Source organism: Mastomys coucha, unplaced genomic scaffold (genome assembly GCF_008632895.1).
Source record: "Mastomys coucha isolate ucsf_1 unplaced genomic scaffold, UCSF_Mcou_1 pScaffold1, whole genome shotgun sequence".
NCBI lineage: Eukaryota > Metazoa > Chordata > Mammalia > Rodentia > Muridae > Mastomys > Mastomys coucha.
Window position 1 is genome coordinate 40791274 of NW_022196891.1, and position 19854 is coordinate 40811127.

The following is a 19854-nucleotide window of genomic DNA, read 5'->3' on the forward strand; positions in this document are numbered from 1 at the left end:
TACAGACCCTACAAGAACACAAATGCCAGCCCAGGCTAGTATACCCAGCAAAACTCTCAATTACCATAAATGGAGAAAACAAGCTATTCTATGACAAAACAAAATTTATACAATATCTTTCCACAAATCCAGCCCTACAAAGGATAATAGATGGAAAACATCAACAAAAGGAGCAAAACTATACCCTAGAAGAAGCAAGAAAGTAATCTTTCAACAAACCCACACAAACCTAATTCCACTTCTTACAATAAAAACAACAGGAAGTAATAATTTCTTTTTCTTAGTAATTTAATATGAAAATTACCAACATATCCTAATCGATTGAAGTCCAAAAATATGAGGAATTAGAAATTTGTTGATTGTCATCCAATGGTATCTCTAATTTGGTAGTTGGAGAAATAGGTCCAATATTGTACAATCCATATACACTTTCTGCTTGTTCGTGACAGTGTCTTGGTGCATACAACATAAGGGTCTTGAAATCTTGCTTCTATCACAGCCTCTCTATTAGTGGTATTGTTTATTTCATGTTTTTACACTATACTATGGTTTTCAGAACAGCTTACATATTTCAAAATATTTATATACCCAAAAGAAATGTAGACAAATTGGGAAGGGGCTTGTAAGAGAACAACAAAAAGTGAAACTGAATGCTTTGCTTGAACAAGAGGACTTTATAAGTTTCTCTTTCTCTGAGATGAATGCTTTTCAAAACCATCACAGCCAATGAACCAGATTCTTATCCTCCCCTAATGCCTGTGTCACCCTCCAAGCAGAACCATCGTTTATTGAAATAGTTGGTGAATGACTTTATGGATAGACCATCTTAATACACCATTTCTTAAATAATAAGATAGACCATTTCTTAAATTAATGTAACCTGTTCTCTGTGGGCTGAGAATAAAGTCACTCACTCAAGTCAAATAGCTTTGACCATAGAAGAAGGTCTGTATCCAAAAATCATGCCTACAATTCATTCCTTGGCACAGCAGAGCTGTCAACTCTCAGCTTAGCTACAATGAAGGTAAAATCCTTTGGTGATGTGAGGGTCATTGAAGTACAGCCTTATTACAATAAAATCCAATGTTTAAAAGTTGTTCTTATTTTGGGCTTGTACCACAGTAAGAGCCAAGATTTTAAGCTCTGCTAAATACAAAACAAACAAACAAACAAAAAGACTTTATCTATTTATGTTCATTTAAGAAAATACTAGTAGTGATGTTATTATTTTGAAATATTCAGTTAATATGTTTGGAGTTATTTAAAATTTATATTGAGAAAAACGTATGTATTTTCAGTATTGCTGTAGACAAGGATCTACATAAGACTGTTAAATTGATTGTTGTTTTATATCAAACAACTTTTAAAGATTTATTTATTTATTTCATGTATGTAAGTACACTGTAGCTGTCTTCCTACACTCCAGAAGAGGGCGTCAGATATTGTTACAGATGGTTGTGAGACACCATGTGGTTGCTGGGAATTGAACTCATGACCTCTGGAAGAGCAGTCGGTGCTCTTAACCACTGAGCCATCTCTCCAGCCCCAAACAACTTTTATAATACTCATTTTTATTGTTATAATATTTTGTAAATTTTAAAGAATATGACAAAAAAGATATTGTAGGTATTGAAGGGGGGTCTCTGGGAGGACTTGAGGTACAAAAGGGAAACAAGAATGTGATGCAATTCTATTTACTTAAAATATGTTTTTAAATGTTAACAAATTCAGATAAATTGAAATCATGTAACTTTTCTCACAATGCAATAAAAGTTAAAACATAAAATTAAAAAAAAAAAGAAATTCTTCTCATTTGATCTTTACAATATATTTACCATTATTACCCAAACCCAGCCCAGACAAAGTTTCTTTGTGTAGCCCTGGCTGTCCTGGAACTGGCTCTATAGAGCAGGCTGGCCTCGAACTCAGAGATCCACCTGCCTTTGCCTCCTGAGTGTACACAACTGCCTAGGCATTATTAGCCCTATCTTAGCTTTTACAAAAATATTGTGATGATTTTTCAATCATAAATGTGAATAAATTGGACAACTGTTAGTGGAGTAACACTGAAATGATATTAATATTACATTATCCAACTTTGTGCTTTCCTCCTGAAAGTGAAAATGGTGGGCTTTAAAGAGCTGAGTCCACATACTAAAACAGATCTTTCTCATACTTTTCCTTGTGCTATTCATCCCAAGCATATCTATCTATACATCACTGGTTTCTAGGGCAGCAATAATTGGGTTTTATCATGTTAAAATCTTTCTTCTGCATCTAGTACATCATAGCTAGTACATATTAAAGCAAAATTAAATAGCATCAAAATTTCCTTTAATTATTTGCTTAAGAATTACACACAGCCGGGTGGTGGTGGTGGCGGCGGAGGCGGCACACCTTTAATCCCAGCACTTGGGAGGCAGAGACAGGTGGATTTCTGAATTCGAGGCCAGCCTGGTCTACAAGAGTGTGAGTTCCAGGACAGCCAAGGCAACACAGAGAAACCTTGTCTCGAAACAAACAAACAAACTAACAAACAAACAAACAAACAAAAAAGAATTACACACAATAGATTTTTTATAATTCATCTTTTAAAAGCCTCATACATGATGAAAATTTTACTACAAACAATTCTTTATGATAAATTCTGCCAACAAAATAACAAATATATTAAATGTATAAAATCAAGAAGAGAAGGTAAAGTAATAAGAGCCAGGCAAAGAAGTCTACAGAATGCAGTATTTCTCTGTTAAATTTTCCTGTGTCACACTGACCATGCTGGCCTGGTACACCTAATCTTCTTGCTTTGGCCTCCTATGTACTGAGATTACAGGTGTCTGTTAGGAAACTCACTTCTGCTGGGCAGTGGTGGCGCATGCTTTTAATCTCAGCACTTGGGAGGCAGAGGCAGGCGGATTTTTGAGTTTGAGGACAGCCTGGTCTACAGAGTGAGTTCCAGGACAGACATGGCTATACAGAGAAACCCTGTCTCAACCCCTCCCCCACCCCAAGGACACTCACTCCTATTACTGTAGGATTTATCTCATCTTCCTGGCCCTTTAAATAGCCCTATGCTCTTGAGTAGGAGTTCCTCTGTCAGCTGTCAGAAACATACACTGGAGAAAAGACATCATCTTCAACAAACATTGGTGTGCAAACTAGATGCTCCCACGCAGAAGGATGAAATTAGACCTGCATCACCTTGCACAACTAACACAAATAAATCCAAACAAACCAAAGACCTAAACGTGAATTGTGAAACACGGAAACTGCTAGAAGAAATCACAGATACTACCCTACAAGATACAGGTGTAGAAAGGACATTCCATATAGGACCCTCAATGGCCTAGCAATTAAGTCCTGCAATTGACAAGTGCGACCTTATAAAACCTAAATGCTTTTGCCCAGCTAAAGAAACATTCAACTGATCTGTGACCGATATACATTTCAAATCTTTATGTGCACTTAGGATATACAAACAAAAGAGACCCTTCCTCTCAAAAAGACACATTCAGAAATGGGCTAGGAATTCGAACAGAGAGTTCTCAAAGGAAGAAATAAAAATAGTTATGAAGTATTTAAAAACAGTCATGGTCCCTAGCAATTAGGAGAATGGAAATAAAAAAGTCTTTGAGATGTCATCTTACCCTGGTGCAGACCAGTGAAGATCAACCAATAACTGATACAAATGAGAGGATGTGGGGAAGAGGGATCCCCATTCACAGTTCCTGGGCCTGAGAGGATGTGGGGAAGAGGGATTCCCCATTCACAGTTCCTGGGACTGAGAGGATGTGGGGAAGAGGGATCCCCATTCACAGTTCCTGGGACTGAGAGGATGTGGGGAAGAGGGATTCCCCATTCACAGTTCCTGGGACTGAGAGGATGTGGGGAAGAGGGATTCCCATTCACAGTTCCTGGGCCTGAGAGGATGTGGGGAAGAGGGATTCCCCATTCACAGTTCCTGGGACTGAGAAGATGTGGGGAAGAGGGATCCCCATTCACAGTTCCTGGGCCTGAGAGGATGTGGGGAAGAGGGATTCCCATTCACAGTTCCTGGGACTGAGAGGATGTGGGGAAGAGGGATCCCCATTCACAGTTCCTGGGCCTGAGAGTTGGTTCAGCCCTCTTGAAATCAGCATGGAGAATCCTCAAAAGCCTAAAAATAAATCTTCCATATGACTCAGCTGCCCAGCTTTATCATTCCACAGCAGATGCCCAAGGAACTCGGCATCCTGCCCCACATATGTCTGCTCTGCCATGTTCACTGTCCCTCAATTCACAAGAGCTAGAAAAAGGAAACAACCTAGATGCCCTCAAACATATGAATGGGTATTGAAAATGTGGCACTGATACATTAGGAAATATATTTAACTGTCAAGAAAAATGAAACCATGAATTTTGAAGGCTAATGGATAGAACTGGCAAAAATTATATTGAACGAGGCAACCCAGACCCAGAAAGATAAATGTCCTATTTTTTTTTCTTATCTAGATTCTCTGTCTCCGAATCTTCAGATGTGAGTACACAGTCTGCAGAAACAGGTGAAAACAGTAAAGTACAAAGGGACCACTGCAGGGGTGAGTAGGGAAGGGAGAAGCAATCAAGAGAGGAATAGCAGGGTACGAGTGGTCTGAAGCTGGAATTGGAAGAAACCTTGATGGTGGTGGGGACTCTAATTAGAGGCAGGGAGAAGGTAAAATAGCAGTCTTAGGGTCTGAAAAAGTCCTAGGAATCATATTATCTATTTACCTAAAATTACACACGTTATATGTAAGTCTGTGTATACATATATAGTTTAAGTGAACTTTATTCACCCGGGCTGATACTTTCCCCAAGATCCAGAGACCATTTAATAAAACATCCCAACACTAGGTCTAAGATATTAGTTCCACTTTGGGTTATTGGCCAGGGTTGTCTAAGAGACTCCCCACAGCTCATGGCTACGGCTAGAGCTTGCAGTTGTCCCCAAGAGGTGGAAGGAAAAGTGCTCGTTGCTGAAGATACCATGTATTTTGAACACATGACCAGGAGGTCTGAAACTGGAAAACCGCCTCCCTACCGACGAGCTTTCATGATGCCATAAGACTTCCAAGTGAGAGAAGCAACAGTCCTAACCAGCTATGATACCTAGGAACTACAATGTCCAGCATGCCTCAGGCTGACTCACTTGGAAACTGTCTTCTGCAGTGTAAGTCATACTACAGCTACACTTGAGTGGAGGTCCTTCAGCTGTAGAGACCTGAACTCCTTCAGGCTACACAGTAGGCATCTTGGAATTGCATCTTGCCCTGCTAGTGACTAGGTCACCTACAAAACTTCTTTGCATATATATGTTTACATAAAAACATTTAAATATAGAAAATAGAATGGCAGTTTACTACAAGCTACTTATTCTCCTTTTTATTACTCAGGGCTAAACTACAAATTACTTTAAAACTGGCAATATTATATGACACGGAGATACAATGGTTCCTAATAGTTTCAAAATCTCTTGGAACATACCAAGCACTGGGAGTATCTTAGTAATACTAATGAAGTGACTCAACCTGAGTTCCAAGACAGCTTCAAGATGCTAACTTGAAGCATCAACTAACAGTAGCTTAATTGCTTCTCCTTTCTCAAAAGCCTAAGCTCTAGTCCAGTGGTTTAGAAGGCAGCTGGACAGTCAGGCAAATCAATGTCTGGCTTTCTGGTCCTATGTAAACAAGTGCTGTAAAGCTAAGTCAAAACCAATAAAGTTAATTCTTCTTTGAGTTGTTCTGACCTCTTTAAACACAACAGTCTCCCAACTTTATACCACTTGAAGTTTTCTTACATCTCTATAAATTAAAGCTTTGGGAGACTTTAACTCCCAACATTTTGAGCGTTTGACACTTGTTCTTAGCCATAATGTCAACCAGGGATGTGTTGTTCCATATGTTGTCCATTCTCTTAATGTAGAATGTAAAAGAGGTAGTAAAACACTGGTGTAAAAACACTTCTACTTCAAATTCTTCCAGACTGCAATTTATATACTGACCATGACTAATATAAAGATTCCTGTGTTTTCCTTCAATTTACACAAATGTTGAATTTACACAAAAAATCCTGAATCATGTAATTTGGAAAGGCTAACTTTTTTTTTTTTTAACTCTGAGAAGTCAAGCAAATACGAAGTTTCTTTAAAAATGGAAGCCAAGGAGATTTTACAGTTATAAAGCTATAATACTTTACAACCCAGGATCACACACAAAGGTGATGAAAATAACAACTCCATTAAGTGCGATGCAATGAAAAGTACTGAGGAACTGTGGCAAGATGTCACCATGGTAGGATGCTCTGAGCAGTAATTTTCCCTGTGGAAGCCAAAAGCTTTCTTTGGAACATACTTTTATGAAATGATGAATAAAACCACCTCCGAAGAATGATAAGTATCAATTAGAAATAGCTATTCTTTGTTTCAACACATTTCAAGTGTTTTTAAAATAATGCACTATTGGGGGTGGGGGAGCGGCGCGGGGATGATGCGCATTTCTCCGTAAGGCACTTCATCCTGATACACAAGTCTCTCATCCCTTGGACTTTTTCGAGAAATCTTTCTCCCTTCCTTGATTATCATTCTTCTAAGATAATTTTACTTTCGGTCTTCCATACAAAGCTCCTTTCCCAAACCCGTATCCTAGACAACGCCTCTATGCCAAAGCCGCAGGAAGAGGGAGAGAAAGAGTGAAAAGGGGCCTTTGGCTCGCAGGCTCTCCAGGAGCTTTGCAAGCGGGAGAGTTGACCTGAGTTCCCTCAGACTCCATCCTCCGGAGCAACTGGGCCAGGTTCGAAATGTTCGGATGCGAAATCGGTCCTGCACCCCCTCGGCGGGCGCGGGAGCACAGAGGCGGCGGCGGCGGCGGCGGCGGCGAAGGCTTTGCCTGGCCTCTAACGCTGGGATGCGGGTGGAAGAGAGTGCGCACCGGCCAGACCTCAAGTGCCCAGGATCGCTGGGACTGCACAAAACCCGGTTCCCCGGCCCGCAGCGGGCCTGCAGCGACCCACCTGTACCCGGGAGGCGATGCTCGGGATCCGCGGCGCCTACAGAAGCCCTGCGGAGCACCGGGAATAGGCGGCGGCCCGAAAGGGCGAGGACAGCTCCAGGTTCGGGTCGGAGCGAGCCCCGCCTCGTCCCGAGCCCCGCCCCTTCCATCGCTCCGCCCCAGCTCCGGGGTGCCAAGGGTCCCGGATGTACCTCCCCCCGCCCCCCCAGCGCCCAGAGGCCCCGCCCCTTCTCCGGCGGAGGGCGCTACGGATCCTGAGAGGCAGAAGAGGAGTCTCGACGTCTCCCGGATGGCTAGAGCGTCCTTCTGCGCTCCGTCGCGCGGCAGGTGACGGCGCCCGGAGGCTGTCGGGAAGTAGGCGGGGTGACGTGGGGGTTGACGCTCCGCGGCGGGTTTTGCTGAGGTCTGCGGCCGGTGGCAGCTTGTGCTGCGGCGAGGTGGAGCGGGGCGGTGTGTGGTCGGGGCCATGTCGAGCAATGCCGGGGAGTGGTGTCTCATGGAAAGCGACCCCGGGGTCTTCACCGAGCTCATTAAAGGATTCGGTGAGCACCAGGGGGACCGTCCTGGGCCGGGGGTTCCGGGAGGAGGCCCACGTTGGGGCCAGGTGGTCACCTGCCGCCACCGACGCCCGGCGTCGGAGAAGTGACTTCAGGGACTGGAGTCGGCGTTGTGTGGAAAGTAGGGCTTCGGCCGGCCGCGTCCTCGGCCCGGGGCGGCCGCGTCTCCGCAGTGATCTCGGGAGCCACACCACGAGGGGAAGGAGCCCCTCTGCCTGTGCACTGCTGTGTCCTCCGGACTTGGGACTCGGATCCTTGAATTGACTCGAGCGTCCTCCTTCCCTGTCTCCCTCCCTCATCATCTCCCACGTGCTTATCTTGTCCTTTCCACTGTCCCTTTCCTGCGAAGCCTCCCTGTCTCCAGTGCGGTCAGGTGCATCGCTCCGGCCGTCGGTCCTGCGGAGCAGCCGGTCTAGGGCGTGTGTTTCCCCGGGTGGTGTCTGAGGCTCCCAAGCCGCCCAGAAACTCGAGATTCTAGTTTTCCCAAAGCAGAACTTTTCACCTTTCGTATGTGGGCACCTCTTCCGGACCTCCACCGATAACCGTCTACGCGGGTCTGCACGCTACCTCCCGCAGTTCTTTTCCTCCCTCCTTTTTGACTTCCGGTGAAGTTGAGTTTTTCTTGAGGTAGTGCTCTTGCTCAGAGGCCACATGCTTACCTCTGAATTTCTCTCCGACTTTATTTCCTTCCGTACTAGTCAACCGATAGGACAGTTTATCCTTCCTCGTGTTCCCAACGTTTTGGGTGAGGTTTTTTTCCTCTCATTTTCATTTTAATTTTTCCTCAAGAATTGTTTTTTAACCGTTTTGTTAAAATTTGTACCCCAAATATAGCAAATGTTAATGTAGATTTTGTGTATTGTACATGACTGAATATTTCGAGTATGACATAGCATAAGTTCAACTGTTAGCGACTGCTGGTCTGAAGAACTGAGAGTCAAACTATAATATAATAATATGTTCTTAGTTTAAGAGTATACAGAAAGTGTTTTAATCATCTAGATCACAGAGGAGCTGGGCAAAAGGAAGCATATTCTGTCGGGTGGTTAGCTGAAGGTAGCTTATGGAGCAGCCAGCAAAACAACTAAAATACGGTGTCATGAATAGGCAGGCAGTGGATAGATCTTAGGAAAAAGGTAAAGGCATGCCAGGTCAGTTACCACTTACTCCGAAAAAATGTAAAGTTGAAACATAGTTAAAATTAGTTTGTAATCAACATTGTTTGTGCTTATGGTGTCTAGAGTTACGATAGAATGTGATGAGAGAATCTTTTTGAAAATGGTATTTTTGTGGGTGGTTGGCTTGACATTAAGTCCTGAGGTACAGAGAAAGTATCGTCAGCATTTATGTAGTATTTGAATCTCAGGTTGCATGTGGAAATACCTTCTCCTCACTCACTTTGGAGCAGGAATGCATCCAGAACATGCTACACTAAAAGAGGAGTTCTCAGGGCTGCCATCCTTATAGTAGAGGTTGGGCAGTAGTATATTTCTCCTACAGAAAGAGAAAAGAAAATTAGCAGTAGTTGACTGAATGTAGGAAAGAAGAGACAAACATGACTTCAGCTTCTGGCTTGAGTGGCCAATAAAGTATAATTTGAGGATAGAAAGGCAAGAAAATTAGATCAATTTTGAACATCTACTGAATCTGAAATGCTTCAAGTTAAGTGATAAATTTTACTTTCAAAATCCTAACTGTCGTTTGAAAAGTTGACATTCAGAGATTGTGGCCCAAGTTTATTTTGAAACTAATGCAGTCTAGGGCTGGTGGTATAGCAAGCCTGATGACCCTGAACCCATGGATGGAGGAGTTGACCCTTCCGAAAGCCACCAACTCAGTTGTGGCACATGCACCTTAGTATTCTCTCACTCACATACACAATAAAAAGAAATTAGTGTAGTCCATACACTAGCTGCCGTTTTCAGTTTCACATGTATGGAAAACTTGGAATTTGAAAATAGTTAAAGTTAGACATTTGAGTAATGTAAATGCATCTGTACATACTAAATAAAGCAATAGTTATTAATGGATTGGCTCCTAATGTAGAAGAATTTTGCACAATGTTAAATGAAGGTAATTTATAACATCAGCTCCTTCAAAGGAAAAAAACCCTTTATTCTAATTATGTTCATTTTTTTTCTTGTCCAGTTCTTATATTTACAATAGGGTTTGGAAGTTTATTCATCTGAAAGTGAAACATCTGTTTGTATTATGAATACTATTGCAGTGTTTTTGAAATGAACTCAGTATGTAACGCAGCTTTTACTGTGTTGACACAGGTGTAGCAAGATATAGATGTTTTTGACAGGAGAGAGAAGTCTGGAGTAATTTCTTCATCTGTAACTACTGATTCATGCTTAAACAAAGATGTGAATGACTTTTTGAAATTAAGTCTCTTATGATCACATCTATGATGTATTTTACTTTATTCTGAGGAAAGAGATAAGATAAAACTTGGCTTTCACACAAGATATGTAGTCTTGGGAGGTACATACATATTGCTTATAATTGTATTCCCCCAAACAGCTCTGAATCATTTAAAGGGTATTAGTCTAATTTAGGGCTCTCAGTCAAGTTCAAACTGTACAGATCTTCTTTTGAAAGTTTAGCTGCTCACATCACCAGTCACATGTCATATAAGTACACCATGATCTTGATGTATACCATGCGATAACTGAGAATAGGGTTGAGGAAAACTTCTGGAGTGTTCTTTGTTAGGGGTGCAGAAGCTGGAGTCCTCCCTACTGCTTTTGGTGGACTTGGTGATGGAAAAATTGTTGAGATGCCATCTGTTGGAAGATAGAGAATCTAGCAGTCATTTAAGGCACTAGCAATATTTTAGGAGAACACCTAAATATTTTTCATAGGGAAGGGGCAGCTAGGTGTATTTATAAGAAAATTATTGTCCTGTATGGTTAGAATCATCCTGATAGCTGTACTCTTGCTTTGGAATAAGTGAGTTTATTAAGGATATAGCAAGCTAAAGTAAAAGAATACATAGCAACAGTTGAAGAGGTAGACAAAACATCAAACTGGGACTGGGGCGATCTCAGTGGATAAGAGCATATATGCTTCTAACTGCCTCTAACTCCAGCTCCATGGAGGACACCTAAAATTCCATATATGCATATGCACAATTTAAAAAATAAACACTTAAAAAAGAGCATCACCATAGCGGGAGAGTTGCATTGTCTGAACAATTAAGAGCACTGATTCTTCCACAGGATATGGATTCATTCCTAGCACCCACATGGCAGCTCACAACTGTCTCTAACTCCAGTCCCCAGAGATCAGTGTTCTATTTTGACTGCTATAAGCACTAGGTATCCATGTGGTGAACATACATACATGCAGACAAAACACTTATACACATAAGTAATTAAATCTTAAAACCCAAACCAGGTACTTAAACATCAAATCAGATACTTAAAACAAATCCATTGGAGAAGTCCCTTTGAGGTTGTTGGCTGGAGTTCCTCAGAGAGTTTTGGGCAGAGCAGAATGTATTCCCCTTCCAGTGAGCCTTTCGGGTACAGGAACAAATTTACAACATGCACAGAACCCAGCAGAAACTGACGGGACAATTTGAGGCCAATTTAATGATGTTTTGCTGTCTACCTGTAATTTACTGATTGTTCATTTACTTTGACTTGCTATATATTTAATAAAATCACTCATTTAAAACCAAAGGCATGACTATTGTAAATCATTCTTACTGTTATTATTTTTGGTCAGGCATGGGAGGCTGATGCAGAAGAATCAGAAGACCAAGGTCAACTTCAGTTAATTAGTGAAACTGTCTAAGGGGGCAGAAAAGAAAATGTTTTTGAAATTAGTGTTGGAGTTTTATACAATTCTATAGAAAAATCACTAGTATCAGTATAGTATGTTAGTGCATAAATATTTTTAAAATTCTATTACTTAAATTTTAGAACCTCCTTAGAAGAGCATTCTGGTTTGGATGACAGATTATATGATCATATGGTATAGGATTTAGTTCAGTTACTCATGAAAATGATCTCATAAACCAGTGAATGATCTGTCGAGCCCTGAACTTGTAGAATACATCTTATGTATCCTTCATATATAATTTATGCATCCTGCACTGTCTTTGATTTGAATGTATTTGATCATAGGACTTGTAAGTGTTACAATTGCTTATTTATGTTTGTCCTCTTCAGGGCCTGCTACTGCGCATGGCATACAAAAAGTACTTGATAAATGCTAGTAGTTCGTTAACTTTGAAAACTCTTCCCTCAACTTGTGTGTGTGTGTGTGTGTGTGTGTGTGTGTGTGTGTGTGTGTGTGTAGTATGCATGTGTTTATCTTACATGTTTTTCAGTTATTCTCCTCTGGTTTTGAGATAGGATCTCTCATTGAGCCTGAGTCTCACCTGTTACCTGGGCCAGTTGGCCAATAAGCTCCAGAAGAACACTGCCTGACTGCTGTCTTGGCCTCCCAAGGGCTATGGAAGCCTGCTTATATGGGAGGTGGGGATCCAAGTTTAGGTCCTCATGTTTATGCACGGGCACTTTAGTCTGTGAGACTCCTCAACTTTTTATTTACTGTTAGGAGAGTTTGCAGTAAATTCTTTGTTTTTGGTATTTTCTTCCTCACTATTCTTTGTATAACAGGAAAAATTCAATATCTCTCTCAATCAGTCTCTCTTTTTCTTCTTTAAACAAAATAGATATTAACTTTGATTTGTACACACACAAGAAAAGCAAAGTTTAGATTTGTTGTCTTCTTTCTCAAAGTTGAGCTTCAAGACAGCTAGGCTCATACCCATAAATTTAGTGTTTGAGAGAGTAAAGCAAGAGACATGGGATAGTGTCAACTTGAACTTAGTTCTTTTGTTTTGTGCTACTGATTGAATGTAGGTAGGCTAACCTTAACAGAACCATGAAAAGAAAAGTTTTCACAGGAGATCTGAAGGCTTCTTAAGTATTCACTTGAAATTCAGGAATGTTAGGTTCCCAGATAACTGCAAGCAAATGCATACTTTAATTAATAGTAGCTATAGTGAAGTCAGACAACTCAATATCCTGAATATCCTTGTGTTAATGTCATATTATATAGGTTTTAGAGAAACACTATGCAAAACTTTAACACAAGAGATACTGGTAGGTAGTTACTTTATGTCTTGTAATAATGCTAGCTATCATCTAGTGGCTTTTAGTGTTAGGCACTATATTAAATGTCTTATTCTCTCATTTTTGCCTTCACAACTGTTTGAGGACGATATAGAGACAAAATGGCCATATGTAGTAATGGTTGAGCCATGATTCAAATTTAGCAGTTTAAGAAGCTGAATGCTTATTCCATGACTACTGTGGTACTTGTAGAATGAAGTTTCTTGGCTGGGGCTAACACTACTTTTTTAGATAATCCTGGAGGCCCTGAACTGTGTTCAAACCACCCACCTGTCTTAGCTTTACTAGTACCTAGAACTATAGATGTATTATCCAGCCAGATAATTTGCCTCCTGTGTAATGTGGGATGTTTGTCATTATCTTTTTTTACTAGATGCCAGTGGTAAGTCACCTGTACTCTTCATACTATTGACCAGAAAAAAAAAAGGCTATAGATAGAAAAAAAAAAAAGGCTGTATATTCCCAGGAGAACAAAATAGCCATAATAAGCATGGTTGGAAAACTATGGTCTAGAAGAGAGTGCTTTGGTTAGGGAAAGAGTTAGTAGAAAATATACTTGGAATGTATCACAGCTAAAGATGGAAAGTCATCCTTAAGTGTTACTCTTTCACAGAAGAGAAACGTACATAGCGATTTAAAAAGAGTTACAGATTGAGATATATAGAGTGGAGATCACAGGGTTCTATTTGATGTAAATAAACTCTTGAAACTTAATACTATGATCTCACCATAAGGCACTGGGAAACAATAAAGGCAGCAGTGGGCTTGGCTGGGGTTGTTAGCACTTTCACCATTCTACTTTGTCATGTTTTGTTGCCCTGGTGTGTGCCTTTCTTTTAGTATTTTATCTCTTGGTAAAGGAGAAAATATGTTTTTTGTTTTCTAAAGAAAATAATTTCTTGTTTCAGGTTGCCGAGGAGCCCAAGTAGAAGAAATATGGAGCTTAGAGCCTGAGAGTTTTGAAAAGCTAAAGTAAGTGAAGCTTTAATTGTATATATCTATGTCTCAGCACACTTTTTAAAGATACTTGGATTTGTCTTTTCATTTTACTTTACCATAGGGCTGAGTACATTTAGGTTTTGGTTTTGTTGTTATTGTTTTCAATCCTGTGAGATAAGTATTATCTTGAGTTTATAACCAAGAATCTGAGATCCATGGGTAAGTTATATGCAAAAAATTAAAAGTATCTACATTTTCATGATTATAAATTCACAAAATTGACTTACAGTTCAATAGCTGTAAACCCTAAAATGTATTTTATCATTAAAATAATAATAGCCTAGAAAAGCACAGATAGATCGTACATTGTTTCATTGTTTCCTGAGAAGGTTAAAAGTTCAAATTCCAAATGTTGATGCTAGGAAGAATCTTGCACCAACTTTCTGACAAGAATTGCCTCCCTGAGCTTAGTGGGGTTAAAAGATTAAGGCAGGAGGAGTGGTAACTCCTGGAAGTGATGAATGTGTAGATAGTTCTTGGCCAGGCCAACCTGGAGTATGGAGTGAGATTCTGTCTCCACAAACACACAAAAACACATTGACTGACTGCAAGTGGAGGAGCAGATGAATTTCATTTTGAGAGCGTTCATGGTCTTATAATGGAGACAAGAAAAAGGTTTTGTAGCCAGGCCTGATGCCTGCTTATTTGTACTCTCAGAGTTTAGAAGGCTGAGGCAAAAGGACTGTCATAAGTTTGAGGCCAGCTTAGCTATATAGTGAGTCTCACATGGGCTACAGGGTGAGATTTTCTCACAAAAAGCCTATAAAGTAAGTAAAGGGGAAATGGGTACTTACAGCTACTGTACTGTTTAGTAGTGAGAAAAAGGTGAGTTTCTTTCTCTTACTTTCATCCTCCCCATAGAAAGGGCAGTGATTACAGACAAAATAAGAGACTAATTCTGGTTAAAGAAAGCTGTCAAAATAAGAAATTTAAAATAATGACTTAATGTTTCTTACAATTCCATTAAGAATGAGTAATTTCATTATGTATAAGTGGTAGTAGCCATTCATAGGTTGAGGATTATACATAAATTCAATAGTTATGCAAAAGTGACTTCCTAGAGTTAATAATGTGTCTGCTGCTTTCATATAAACACCCTATATACTGGGATTCTATGTAAGCAAATAGCTTCCAGTTTTACTATATACTTTATTTTTAATTTCCTTTGTTTTAACTCAGGCCCACTAGCTGGGCATGGTGGTACATGTTTTAATCCTAGCATTCAGGAAGCGGAGGCAGGCAGATCTCTGAGTTTGAGGCCAGCCTGGTCTACAGAGTGAGTTATAGGAAGGCCAAGACTAGTTGAGACCCTGTCTTGAAAAACCAAAGAAACAAAACAAAACAAATTCCCTGGCCACATGTAGCCCAGGCTGGCCTCAAACTTCCAAGTCCAGGTTGCCCCTACCTCCCAAGGGCTGGGTTTCTAGGCCTGTGCTACCACACTCACTCAGTCATTTTTCTAATTTTGAGGTGAGTTGATAAAAGATAAATGAATTGTTGAATTGTCTGCAGATTTGAGAATAAACTTTACATAATTCTGTTCTGACTGATGTAGGTTTTAGTTTTACTAGCTTTTAAGCCAACATTCTATTGACTATAAATGCCTTAGTTAAATTTCCATATTCATTTAATTTAGTTAATTTGCATTCTCTTTGTTAAATAGCTATGACTTAATATATTGATGATATATATGAAAGAATATGGTTTTGGTGTTGCTAATTTAGTTTTTTATTTTGTAGGCCAGTTCATGGGTTAATTTTTCTTTTCAAGTGGCAGCCAGGAGAAGAACCTGCTGGCTCTGTGGTTCAGGACTCCAGACTTGAAACAATATTTTTTGCCAAGCAGGTATGGTCTATAGATTCTCTGCAGATTCTAGCAGGAGCCAAGGGACACTAGTCTGTATTTGAGTCTAGTTTAGTACTTTCTTTTGTTGTGGGATCCCTTTACCAATTTAAATTTATTACATAAACAAGTTTTGTTTATATAATTATCTCCTAGTATATAATGTATAGACAGTAAAACTGAGACTGATCAGTTGACTGAAAATTAACAAGATTGTTACATGTTAATTTAAGTAGCCTGTAGGAAAACTCAGGGTTTCTAGTATAACAAACAACCACTCTATAACAATGTAAAGTTCTAAACCTCAAATAACATATTTTAAATCAAAACTCAGCTATATTTATCAAACCAAAATTAAATAGTACTAAAAGACATCCATTGTTTTAAATCACCTCAAATGTGTCTATTACCTGGTTAATGGCACCCTCAAAGATTGTCTCTTCTGTTTCTCCATTTAGTCTGTCTTTGTTTTGGTTTGCTTTTGGTTGAAAGAAGTTAAGAAAATCTGTACTTCAATATGTTTGTAATTAGGAGAGGAGTAAAGGAAATTATTTTTAGGTAATTATAATATTAACAATGTATGGAAACCAGAAAACAAACACGAGTCTAAACAAAAATGTTAGCTGCATTATGAAATGTGCCGGGTGCTCTGTTAAATTCCCTTGGATTATTTTACCCTTTGTGGTTTTGATTCTCCATGCTTGGGTAGCACCTTTAGTTATGGAAAACTCAGTTTATAGATATCACTCAAATATTGATGAATTTGATTGAGTGGAGGATTTTAAGCAAGTCACATGTGCTAAAATCATTCTCTGTTTTATTAGAGAAATTGTGTCATGAAATTTATAGATTTAGGGTTTGCTCAGAGTTTTATAAAATTTCAATTTTTATTAAGTTCAAATTAATGATAAACACCCATCAAATTTCCTTAGTGCCACAGGGTGATATTATTTTATGGAAAATATTTGTTAGATACTCTTGATTGAAATCATGTTAGTAAGTCATTTATTCTTTCAAGTAAAGATAATATTCCAGAAAAAAAGGCATTAACTTACCTGACACCTCAAACTATCACACAAATATTGTTTCTCAAAATGGCTTGAATTTCTTGGTATTGCGCTCTGCAGAAGTTAATTGTACTTCATATCTCATTCCATAAAATAGTAAAGATTATGCCGCAAGATCCCCAGTATCAAGATTTAATAAAAATAGTTTTTGCTGCCTCGTAAATGATATTTTTGTGGGAAGCTACTTCATTTAAAAATTTTAACTGTGTAAGTTAAACTGCTTAATGCTACTTTTTTTTTTTAACATCATTATTTTCATGCCATCAGCAAATGGAAAAGCAGGAACAGTAAAAACTGTTTTAGTTAGGATTATGGTAGAAATAACTGCATCTAGGAAGGATCTTTACTCTTGGAGATTCATGGCCATAACTTAAGACCCCCCGCTTTGTTTATAAAATGATAGTTAAATCCATAATAGATTTTGTCCATATATCTGGCCCATTGTTTGGAAAAAAATGAAATAAGAGAATTAAATTAATTTAATTAATAGGTTTGAAATCCAAGCAAAAAATACTATTTAGTTTTAAAAATTGGTTGTTTCTGATATCCCCAGATGATGTGCAGTATTGTTAAGCGACTCTCCTTCCTACCTGTGAGGTCAGGCCATGGCCCTTCTTTTTTGTAACCTGGTCTTCTCTTCTATTTGTTTGCTTATTTTTCATTTATTTATATTTTCCTTTAATTTTTCTGAATGAATATTTTTAAGAGAAGTTAAAACTTCCTTGTTCTATATAAAAATATGCTTTTATTATTGAGTTAAAACATAACTTTTTTCTAAAAGTATAGAAGTGTAATTACAAACATAAATATTTTTGTAATCCCACACTAGCCAGGACTAGCCACTTTTATTTTTTGTTTTTGTTTGTTTTGTTTTTGTTTTTTGTTTGTTTGTTTTTTGGAGACAGGGTTTCTCTGTATGGCCCTGGCTATCCTGGAACTTACTCTGTAGATCAGGCTGGCCTCGAACTCAGAAATACGCCTGCCTCTGCCTCCCAGTTCCTGGGATTAAAGGTGTGTGCCACCACTGCTTGGCAACTAACTACTTTTAATAGTTTGACTCATATAGTCAATAAGCAGACTATGTATCTGTTACACAAATTGTAAGCTTTTAAAATATATGATATTGAAACTGAAAAAGTTCATATATAGTTCTTGCTTCGGAGATGGCCACTATTAAATTGTTTTTTTTGGGAGGGGGCGAGTTCTGTATGTGTGTGCTTTTCTATGTCTATATCTGTTATTTCTTCCACATTAACCTGTAAATTGAGAGTTGGGAATTTTGCTTTTAAATGTAGTACATGGCATGAAGTATGTATTCAGCAAATGGAGACTGAACTGTTTGTATCTAAAGCTATCACGATTAAAGAACTTGAGCCCACTACCATCCAGACATTAAGATGTGTAGTTTAATCCAGCCTTAACTGTGTTTTTGTTGTTACAGCAGTAGGCTTTATTGTTGGTGTGAGTTTTGGTGGGAGGAAAGGAGCCTCTATGTAGTATAGACTGGTTCGGAACTTGGTGTTCCTTCTCAGCTTCTCAGCTTCGGAATTGGTGTTGGAATTACAGACTTGTGCCACTGCCTTTGGCCAGAGACCTTACTGTTGGTAAGGTTTAAGAGAGTACTTGATTTAAAAGAGATGATACTATAGTAAAACTTTATAATTTCTGGTGTCCTTTGATTATTTTCTTATTCATTACATTTTTTCTTTCTTTTTAAAATGTTTTTTGAGATAAAAAAATTATGTATGTGAGTATTTTACATGCATTTACACCTTTACAAAACATGCATGCATTGCCTGCAGAGGCCAGAAGAGGGCAGTGGATCCTCTTGAACTGGAGTTACAGCTAATTGCTAATTTTCATGTGATTTCTGGGAATCAAACCCAGATCCCCTGGAAGAGCAGCTAACACTCTTAACCACTGAGCCACCTATCCAGCCCCTTCCCCCAGGCTACATTTCTATCTTACTGTAATTTAATAGTTTATTTATATTGTACTATTATTATACTATTCTTAAGATGTCAAATTAATTATTTCCCAATAATATTTTACTATGTATTTTGGGTTAATTTCACTTTAAAATTTACTAATTTGCTAATTTTATATTTCATGTGAGTCTCTTAAGAGAATTATTACATAAATACGTCATCCTTGGTTTTATGTTCTAAGGACTTTATGGAAGAGTATCTAGACTTTAGGAGTATTTTCAGAAATCTAAATAATACATTTGAACTGGATGTGATCATACTTTAAAGGCTGAAACATTGCATTGCAGTAATGCTTTTATATAAAACACTCTTGCCATGTTACTCACAACAAAGGCATGGTCTATTAACTTCCTGTCTGTCTGACTCTGTCCCTCTGCCTTTCAGGAGAGAGGTGATTGAATAATAGAAAGACACGTAGACTTACCAAAAGGTGTTAGACTTAGCTGTGGCTTACTAGAGCTGGTATATAGATCAGAATCAACTAAGGGAAGGTTTTATAAAGCAAAATCCAGAAAAGTTCCATGGGTGGAACTTCAGTTGTATTCTGCCAGTGGGATTACAGATGCTACTGACTTCACACAATGCTTTCTGACAGTATGCATGGCATTGACTTCCACAGAAATTCCAACTGATGTGTAGTGGTGATGGTTTTCATAGATCTGATTCATGTAGATTACCTAGTCTTCTGCCCCACAGGAGACAGCTGATAAAGCTGACCCAAAGTCCCCACTCTAAGGCACATTATTAGAATATGAGTATGGCACAGCCCCCCTAGAAAGACATCTTTTTCAGGCATCACTTTTCAAGACTTTCTAGGTAGAGACGGACCATGGAGTCAAACTTTTGAGGGTGAAGTAATTTGTTAAGCAAGTAAATAAAGGATCTGACTTTGTTGAGGAGGTCTGATCGGATTCCTTTGAGTAAGTTGTAAGTTCAGCTGAAACTGTAGGTTAAGTAGGTATTAACTAAAGGAAAAGGCTGAGTCATTCCAGATTAACAACAGCTTCATGGTAAAAGGAATTGTGACTAGTAGAAGATACTACAAGAAAGAAGGCCAGTGTAACCAACTATGGAGAGCAATGGGAGATGCCATGGAATATGAGGTTGAGTAGGCAGCGTATTAGAGCCAGGTTAGGTTAGATACAGGGTTAGAGAGATAGTGCTCTTACAGTATTTTCTTCTTTCTTTCCTTTTCTTTCTTTCTTTTTCTTTCTTTCTTTCTT

General features: G+C 38.9%; 2 protein-coding genes and 1 non-coding gene across 15 annotated transcripts in view; 2 read left to right on the forward strand and 1 right to left on the reverse strand.

The window, feature by feature from the left end:
• Positions 1-7192, reverse strand: part of Ro60 (Ro60, Y RNA binding protein) — a 26181-nt gene extending 18989 nt beyond the window's left edge. The window contains exon 1 of the mRNA XM_031384318.1: positions 7027-7192. The gene's annotated coding sequence lies outside the window, so the exon portion shown is untranslated. The remainder of the gene's footprint in view (positions 1-7026) is intronic.
• Positions 7193-7195: 3 nt separating this feature from the next.
• Positions 7196-19854, forward strand: part of Uchl5 (ubiquitin C-terminal hydrolase L5) — a 29381-nt gene continuing 16722 nt past the window's right edge. For 4 of the 13 annotated variants that reach the window (XR_004122612.1, XM_031384330.1, XM_031384332.1 and 1 more), the window contains exons 1-3: positions 7196-7379; positions 13644-13707; positions 15474-15579. Coding sequence is in view for 7 of the 13 variants with exons in the window: in XM_031384330.1 (XP_031240190.1) it covers positions 7211-7379; positions 13644-13707; positions 15474-15579 (339 nt within the window). In the remaining 6 variants the exon portion in view is untranslated. Of the gene's footprint in view, positions 7568-7589; positions 8328-13643; positions 13708-15473; positions 15580-19854 lie in introns of those variants that run through there. The other 9 variants (XR_004122622.1, XM_031384334.1, XM_031384336.1 and 6 more) reach the window with 5 other exon arrangements.
• LOC116072347 lies at positions 8950-9084 on the forward strand. Its single transcript, XR_004111405.1, has one exon. It is a non-coding gene; the product is annotated as a small nucleolar RNA U109 (small nucleolar RNA).